Source organism: Paramormyrops kingsleyae, chromosome 3 (assembly GCF_048594095.1).
Source record: "Paramormyrops kingsleyae isolate MSU_618 chromosome 3, PKINGS_0.4, whole genome shotgun sequence".
Taxonomy (NCBI): Eukaryota; Metazoa; Chordata; class Actinopteri; order Osteoglossiformes; family Mormyridae; genus Paramormyrops; species Paramormyrops kingsleyae.
The window spans coordinates 13,748,372-13,757,618 of NC_132799.1; the positions used below are offsets into that span (position 1 = coordinate 13,748,372).

A 9,247-nucleotide genomic window follows, 5' to 3' on the forward strand; every position below is an offset into this window, starting at 1 on the left:
CTGTTTCTAACCACTATATAGGCCTGCAACATTAGCTTTGAACAGTGCACCACTTTTAATTGCTTTCCCAGACACAGAACAAAAAATATTTTATAATAAATTCCACTTTGTAGATTATTTTAGGACTTTTGTCCTTTCTCGCACAACTCACTTTCACCACTTGTAGTTAAACCCAGCCTAAAGCATAACACTTATCAAGTGACTAAAGAATAACCAATCCTATAAGGCTATAATCTTATACTGTGTTTCTATTACACTGACCACACTCACTGATACTGTAGTTATTAAAATATGACTATTTATCTTTGAATTGCCGCTTGTACATGTACAAGGATTAAATTATAATTTTTTAAAATAAAAGAATAATTTTCGGCCAACCTTTGAAATCTGAGGTGACCGAAACCTCACATAAAAATAGGTAAGATTCAATAATGACATAAATCATGTGACAGTTTATTTTTCAATATAATTTCCTCAGTACAGACACAGCCAGTTTTACATGCAAGAATAATCCAAACGAGAATAACTGAGAACAAATGTTCAGGTGACAAACACACCACATGTCAGACATTGAACAGGGAATAGTGTTAATTATGCAAGTTAGGAAAAACTAATTGTAAAGGCATTTACCATTTTTTTTGCCACATTCCTTGGTAAATAACTACAGGGAAAAGTTCTTTCAGACAGCCATGTACATCCATGTTTGTGGGGTGGGCAATGTCAAAGAGAAGCGGCTGCGAAACAAAAAGATTTGTCTTCTGTTCTGCTAATTACTTCTGTAACTACTGAACAGTGCTATACGTGACACTTATGAAATACATTTGTTCTACAAACCCCGTGTTCTGTTGTAGCAAGTTCTACACCGACAGATCCATAATTATATATGATGTTACACAGACCAGATACAGAGTAATCTTTGGTCAGGAACAGGATTGCTTTTAGAAATGCACTAAAATGTTGAGGTAGGGGTTTGGGATAAACAGTTACAGAAGGCAAAATACCAAAACAGCAGTGAAACAAGTTGGCAAGGTAAATGATATAAAACAGTAATAAGACCACCTTATTTTAAGTAAAACATCAAGTTGACAGTTACAAAAATACAAAAGGATAACCATAAATGCTTGACTTAAAATGCCATGCCATGACTTTTAAAAATGTATGTTTATAATATTAATCTCCAAAACTCACAAGAGGTTGTACATTCTTTTAAGGCACCTCTTCGTGGGAGAACAATTTCCCCTCAATAAACAGGAGAAAATAGTCATTTGGAGGAGACCTGTGTAAATAAATATGCATCCTATAAAGTGTATGTACAAAAAAAATGAATAAACATCCCTTCCAGCTGGTTTCTTTCCACTGCTATACATTCAGCTCACACTTTCCCCACACAGTTCATGCATTTGACATTTACTTGCAAAAGAATCACTTTTTAAACTTGTAAGAGTCAACTTTTTCCTTATCAACACATTCACCTTTTATAGAACTGCAATCACCCTAAGCACAAGTTCTGTCATCCCTTCATTTTGAGTACTAAAGAAACACAGAAACATTTTCTTTGCAACATTGACAATTCACATTTGACAATAGGTTAAAAAAATGCAAACATTCCTCAACATAAGCCTTCACAATAAAATGCATAAGGTTTTTTTTAATAATAATAAAAAAAAAAGTCTGCCATATGACAAAAAAGACCAATTATCACTTCAGATTTCTCAAGAACTGATGCCATTTCCCATTTACTACAAGTGGAGTTGCATGTAATGGTCTTAAATCGATGTCATATCTATTGTTATTCATTAGTTTGTTTACCATTAGGTTAAGAAAATGATGAGATAATGCAGAAACAGACATCTGAATCTTAGAGTGACAGACTAGAGTCAACTCAGGCTAAGCTGTTGATTTTTTTAAGGTGGGTCAAAAAGAACATTTATATTGGTTTTAATGAGATTACCAAAAAATCATTTAAGACTATAAGGAACACTTTTTTTTGTGGAGAGTTTTCACATCATTAGAAAGCTAATGTTTTAGCAATAAAATTTAGACTTAAAAATATTAATATGGGAATGAGATTAAAAGGAAATATCATGCCACTGGTTAGTGATGGGCAGCAAAGTTTTTGGTGTTAAATAACCACATAAAGATGATGACTAATGCAAGATTCTTCATGCTTTCCGGCAGTCATGCAGTGCAAGTGATAAATGTAACATTCTTCCAAAAGATAACCAAGAGATAAAACAATTGTGCATTTTAATCTTAACACTCAGATGTCATGCTGAAGCTTTTCTCATTTTAAGGGTTTTTCTGTATGGCTGATATACAGGCTGAACGGATGAGACCCTTTCCTGAGAAGTGCTCATCCTCTTAAGAGTCTTCATAGCACATTGTCTGCACAAGTAAAGCATTCTGGTTAGTGAATGATGTGAACCATCAACATTAAGCTAGAAATAGCATGGAACCATGGACCTCACAACTGAATTTTTCTGCTGATAGTCATTTTAAACCTGACAATGTTTTTTGATCGATGTGTTCATGACAAAAACTTGCATGGTTTTCTTTGCAAAAAAAAAAAGTTCACTTTTATAATCTCCTGTCTTATGATCTTATTCTGATGACCGGCGTAACCACTATCCTGTTTAATGTACATCGCAATAAGATATCTCTGGTCTAAGGATGAAGCTAAATCTGCAATAAAATGCCTCTTCAACAATAAAGATTTTTTTTTCTGGAAACTGATAGGAATATGGTTCTCAAACAGAGCTATTTAGGAAGAAATCTCATTCATGAACCGAGTTTGCAGGTTTGTTCCATTTCAACAACAATTATAACTGAGAAGCTGAAGATGTCATGCAATTTGGATGTTTTAAAAATCCCTAGTTCTGGATGTGAATGCATCATCTTGAACCATGTTGAACAGATTTAGATATGGACATGAGGAATGTACTGCCCGAAAACTTATTGGATCTATCGGCAAACCCATGGAGACTCTACAGTATGCAGACTGTGACTAACTTAAAAATAACATACACAAAAAACTATAAATTGTCATGACAGCGCAGGAAACAGTGTGATGATGGCTTTGTCTTGGCTGAACCAGCTCAACCAAGTCAATGAGTATTCTAACTATTCAGATAAAGGAGAGTTAACTTTAAGGTTGAAGAGGACACTATGGTATTTGTCAGAAGTCAGGACCTCTGAATTAATAGTGTAGTGCAGATAAGAGACATAAAAGTTCTGAAACACGTTGATGCTAAATGTAGTGACAAACTTTAGGTAAATCAACAGTGGTCGTCTTTATGGCTGGGCAAGGTCATGTAAGGCACTAAAGTCATAGTAACTGAATGATATGGATATGTACTCTGCACTTCCTGTACTGTCCTTGGCAGTACTAATGGCAGCAAGCGGCCATCCTCCAGTGAAAAATGGATCCAGAGTGCTTCTCAAGACAGTTCAACACTCTGCTCTGAACCGTTCAACTCTCCAAACGACAGGTGGCCAGTCAAGCTCTAGGATGACCAAAGGGCCTATGGGTTTTCAAATTTGTCAACAGAAGTCATTATTTCGACAGACAGTTACATCAGATGGACTCGGCAGGTACATAAGCCACTAACTGTTAAATAGCCCAGTAATTAAACATCTGTATCTGCAATAACAGACGGTGCTCCTTGCTTTCTAGATATGTGCCATAATTACTCCACCGAGTGCAAAGAGGCCACAAAACCCGCAGGCCAAAGCTGTTTGCTCACTACCCTCGTACACTCATTAGCAAAACAATAAACATTTGGGGACATACAGAAAGGTTCAAGATAAGTACTTTGCCACAACAGAGGTGGAGAATTTACAAGCACACTTTTCTTTTTATGGGCCAGTAAGTTAACTGCCTCAAACTAGGGTAACACTTGCTCCCATTGCCTGCCCAAAACAAGGTGATAAGGGGACTGATCTGGCTGGCATCCGTAAAAACTGGAGGTGGGGCGGGGGTGGGGGCAAGGAAGCAGGAACATGAGTTCCAAAACACAAGGGAGCTCCCATGCTTACAGTTTGATGAATGGGCCATGGTGATTGGGTGGTCTGGATTTTGGGGAGGAGCATGAGGATGAGGAAGATAAGGAAGAGGAGGCGGAGGAGGAGGCTGAGGAATCGCTACTGTTCAAGGTGAAGACACTGGAAATGGCCATGTCCACGATGCCATGGCACAGTTCCGAATACAGTTTCCTGGAAGATAAGAGAAACCGTTTCCACAATCACCTAATTCATAGTCAACAAAGACCTGCATGCACAGAAAGATACCACATGGCCTGATGAATAGAGTAACATTCACCGGTCATTCATGAAGTATTAATAAGAACAACAACTTACTGTGCGCAGGCTGGAGCTCCATTAATTTCAATAAGCCAGACCTTCAGATTTTCATCTACCATGAAGTCAAATCCAAAGAGCTGGAAACTCTGGTAAGAGAGGTGCTTGGTGCTGATAGCTGGCTCAATGGAAACCAGGCAGCTTCTGTATGAATAATACATTTTTAATTAGGAAAAAGGTCTGTTTCCAACATAGAATTAGACATCAACAGTTTCCATCTATGTCAGAATTGTGAGACAAATGCTTAATTTTGCTTAAATTTCCATCAAAAATAATTTACCCATTAACTCCCTCTTGTTCTTATATTTAATTTCCTTCTCATTCAGTAAAGCTATTTGTGCAAAATCTGAACTTCTACCAGTATGAAACTGATAATGCATAACTGCTCTCTCCAAATTATATTCAAGGCACGGTTAACAAAATCAAATTGTGTACTTAATGTCAGTTCATAATATGGATGACAAGGAAGTTTTCTTAGATACAGCCAAACCCAAGAATCAGCCGCTCTATGGGGACCAGGCCGCTTGGTTGCCGCATGTAGTTTTAACTGTCATCTGAATAATTTAAGCAGAGTGGTTGCAACTTGCCACTTCAAACATGCGCACACTTTCTTTGCATAAATTCTGTTTCCCCCCCCCCCCATTTGACTTTAAGGATTCTTGATGTCTGTTTTTCTGAATTCCCTATATTTATGGAAACTCTGCCTGCGCCACTCAAGCACCAAACAACGAAACGCATTACCTTATGATCTGTTTGATCTGAGGTAAAATGGCGGCTTCCAGGGAGACACTGTGTGTGTTCAGCAGATACTGACGAAACTCATCGAAGAACATTTCATTCCCCTCCTCGTATCGGCCGTAATTCTGGGAGTGTTCCTTCTGGATGCAGTGGTTCGTCAGGTGACTCGTCTTGTCCTCAAAGTCCGAGCTGTTGTAAGGTTCTGAAGAAGTGCGCAGTACACCCTCCCTGTATAGGTAGATGTTGTACTGGTGATCCACTAGAACCCAGCTCCTGCAGAGAACAACGCAGCTGATTAAGAACAGTAATTTCCACACTCTCTAAGATTTCTTTGGAGACAAAATAAATACCACATTTCTGGGAACTCAAAACTAGACTTGTGCTCTCACTGGAAGTTAGGTGCACATGCATACATTTCTCTGTAGACTCCAAATAGTTTCTATCAGTTGTCCTTCGCCTCCATCGATTCCCAAAGGAAGGAGCTTAGACACGAGAATTACAAGGAATCTGTTGTCTAGGGGCAGTGGTGGCCCAATGGTTAGGGAAGCACACTTGCGATTGAAAGGTTGCTCGTTCGAATCCCTGACCAGCAAGGTATCACTGAGATACTCTGAGCAAGGTCCTGCCCAAAGCACTGCTGAATTAATGGCCCCGTACTATGTCACATATGGGTGAAATGCAGAAGACATTTCATTGTTGTGCACTGTGATGTGTCAGTAATGACAATACTTCACTTGTACATAGCTAGTTTCACACAAAATTACATTAAGTCAATGTGAATCCCTGAGTTTGACCTTCAGAAAGAAGCTTGCACAGCTAAAGGATGAACACCACGTGAGGTACTCAGGTTAAAACGCCACCTCTCGTACTCTCACAGGCCACACACAGGGTGAATCAGCATCTTCCGTCTGTTATTATGTCACACCATTAGGGACGCCAATACATTACATGATCTAAAAAGGGAGTCAGCAGTGAAACAGTACGGCAACGTTTTAACTCAGTGTCTTAGTCAGGCTTCAGTTCAACAGTCCCTTCTATCCCTTCCAGTCCCTTAGATGTGAAAGACATTATGGTTAAAAAGTTTTGGTACCTATGCTGAGGTTTAGGGCGCTTTCCCACCCTATGGCAGACAATAATGTTTTAGTGAAACCCCCCCAGCACTATAATGTCCATGCAGTATGAAGGTGTGAAAGTGACTGATCTCAGCCTAGCCATGTAAAGAATTGCATGTGCATAACGTGCGATGTTGGTATTAATATCGCACATCATCCCGCCCTATAATATACTACAGCCATTTTTAAAATTTGGTACAAAATGCCCCGACTTACCTTTGTGATGTCATTCAGTGGCGGAACCAGTTTTTACGCCAGTGGAAAAACAACACAAAGAAGTACTGTAGCTTTGGGACTATTAAGTACCAAAAGTATGGTACCTGGTGCAGTGGAAGAGCGCTCTTAGACCCACGACTTCGTCATGGCGATTTCTCTCACCTGATATCAAATTTGCGGTTACCAGGCTGCAACAAAAGAGGATTCTCCAGATACTTCTGAATGACATGAACCTGGCCTTGATTATCTATGAATTCCAGCAACTGATTGGCATCCGATGATATTAAAATCCCAGCACCTGAAACAGTAAACAAAACAACTCAGATTTAATGCCAATGCATTATTTACCCCAGTGCTGCTCAACAAAATTAGGCTATGCTGACTTCAAACTGCGGCATCCAGTGTTGCTCTCACCCTTGGCTCCAGCTGATGATTTAGCAATCCACACTGTCCCTTCTCCATTCATCTTCTTCAAGTGGTAGGAGGCCAGGAAGACCTCGCGTTCATCGGTCTTAGGGTTGTTTTTCATGTGGCTCATTCCATTTTTGGCTGGGGCCACAGGGGTGTTGAGGTTGGTGGGATAAATAATGTAAGACTCAGGGAACCAGTTGCAGGAGTCAGAGAGCTCAGGACTGGTCTTGATTAACCTGCGTAAGGAAGATTTTGTAATATGTAACTAGACAAGTAACAATTTATTAAATACATTTCCATGTAAGTATGCCATAAGTGGAGCAATGGATGAAAGTTTATTTTAAAAATAACTTTGTTACATTAGGGAGAAAATCAAGGTCCAGTGCAAAGACGGATTTAATCCACAAATACATTGGTTACTTCTGATGTCACATAAGAATATACATAAAAAAAGGTCTAAATTCTTGTCATTGTACTGTGCCACAAGTCAGAATGAAGTCATTAAATCATATATCTTTAAATCCATCATTCTGAAATTTTCCTAAATGTACATTACGCTAAGCGGCAGCATAAAAATCTAAGTATCACACCTAACACTGGACTAAAGTGGTAAGACATGCTGTTCTTTGCAGACTGCAGTGCTAAATGAATTAACCTGCATTGAGCCTTGCTGGTCCCACCCCATACCACCATGTCAACAGTTCTCCAGTATTGCAACTGGCAGGAAGTTCTGACACAAAACAGATTCCTTATATACTGTATTATAACAGCTAGCACACATAAGGTGACCCAAAAATGGATACCTTCCTAAACCTACAGTACATACTTGACTAAAGATGCTTTACGGCACAGCTTGTCAGCACCCCGGTAATAATTCACTAGCTGCACCAGTCCTGGCTCGTGCCCTGCAGAGGACAAGTTAGATATATTAATACGTTAGAACAATAAATATGCAACCCGGGAAAAAAAAGAGATTTATGGCAAGAAAACTCTAATTTCATTAAACGTTTTCTCTCCATAGAAGAGTGAACGAATATGGTTGTTTTCCCTCGTCTTAAAATTACAGGATAAGAGCGTGAGGTCATATGGGGTCGTGAATGCAAAGGATGCGCTCAACATGCAAACGTAATCCGGTATAACAGCGACGCATTCGATACTGTATGTGAATGAAAGATACGGTATATTACTACTGGAAAGCCTCTTACACCACAATCAGACAGACAACCAGCGAAAAGGTTGTGCATCACTTTATCAACAAGTAAGAAGACAAAATACGGCAGGCCATGCAAAGAGCCCCTTGGATACCGGCAAATCTGTTGGATTAAACACCCTGCGACATCATTACGATAATTCAACAAGAATTAAAGATCGCTTCGTTAGGAAGCAAAAATACTTGTAACACTAAGCTGTAGTCTTCTTACTTTAGATATCCGTTCATGCAGCCGTCTATGATTAAAATTTGTAAACGTATCGGATACGTTATTGCCTAAGCAGATAATATATACAGGTATATGTTAAAAAGGTATTAAACATTTCACCCAATCTTCCAAATGGTAGTCTGTTCCTTTCCCCCAGCATCAAGTTAAAACGAGGATTGTCTTTCTTGAGCCTCTTCCATTGTCCAGTAGAAATGAGAATTTTGGAAACTTCAGCATAGACACTGCTGTTCTCATCTCTGGTGACAAATGTATACAATGGCATACTCATCCTGCCTGAGAATAACGGGCAAATTCCACCGTTAACCTTAATCAAAACCTAAATGTTAACACCTAGCTCTCGGTCTCTTACCCAAGTGCCTCTGGCATGACTCATTCATAACAGAATAAATATAGTTTGCTATGCACAGAACATTATTATTTATCTAGCAAGCTGAATTAGAAAAACCATTCTCTTCAATAGCGTTATACCAAAGAACTATTTTTAAAACTAAAGAGCAATATTTAATATCCATATAGATGTCCCGACAAGATATGGGTGTGACTGTCCTAATTCCATGATAGCGAGAGAGATTCCGTTTCTACACCGCTAGGTTAGCTTTCGTGCAGGATATCATACGTTGTAAAGTCACGAAGAAACCGATTATTACAAGCCGAATTTTAACAATTGTTCTTAAAGAATGTGAAAACAAATTCCAAGTTGTATCTTGCAGGACATATATATGCCAGAGCATGCTACGCTATAAGGTCCCTATTAAACCACAGCCCTCTTTTATTCACATCCAGCTAGGATATTACAGCTGTCATGCTCCGGAGTCACGTGGGTCAGGTTCGCGCAAGTCAGTGACGCAGTGAATTCTGGTACTTATTGTTCAAGTACTTTTTCTGTATATGTACAAATAACTGATTTTGAAGAAACAATAAATGAATACCTTGCATAATTTTAAAAATAACATTTTATTGCTGAACTTACTGAAA

At 38.9% G+C, this 9,247-nt stretch overlaps 1 protein-coding gene across 2 annotated transcripts; it reads right to left on the bottom strand.

Annotated features, from left to right (window-relative positions):
• Window positions 1-432: 432 nt before the first annotated feature.
• ttl (tubulin tyrosine ligase) lies at window positions 433-9,084 on the bottom strand. Of its 2 annotated transcripts, XM_023822602.2 has the most exons (8): window positions 8,622-9,084; window positions 8,372-8,508; window positions 7,660-7,738; window positions 6,837-7,069; window positions 6,585-6,720; window positions 5,098-5,367; window positions 4,357-4,500; window positions 433-4,212 (listed from the first exon to the last, which is right to left on the bottom strand). In XM_023822602.2, exons 1-8 carry the CDS (start codon window positions 8,636-8,638, stop codon window positions 4,032-4,034), a joined length of 1,197 nt encoding a protein of 398 aa, XP_023678370.1. In that variant the 5' UTR covers window positions 8,639-9,084; the 3' UTR covers window positions 433-4,031. The 2 variants fall into 2 exon arrangements, with proteins under 2 accessions (XP_023678370.1, XP_023678369.1); XM_023822601.2 differs by having other exon boundaries at window positions 8,372-9,084.
• Between the last annotated feature and the right edge of the window lie 163 nt (window positions 9,085-9,247).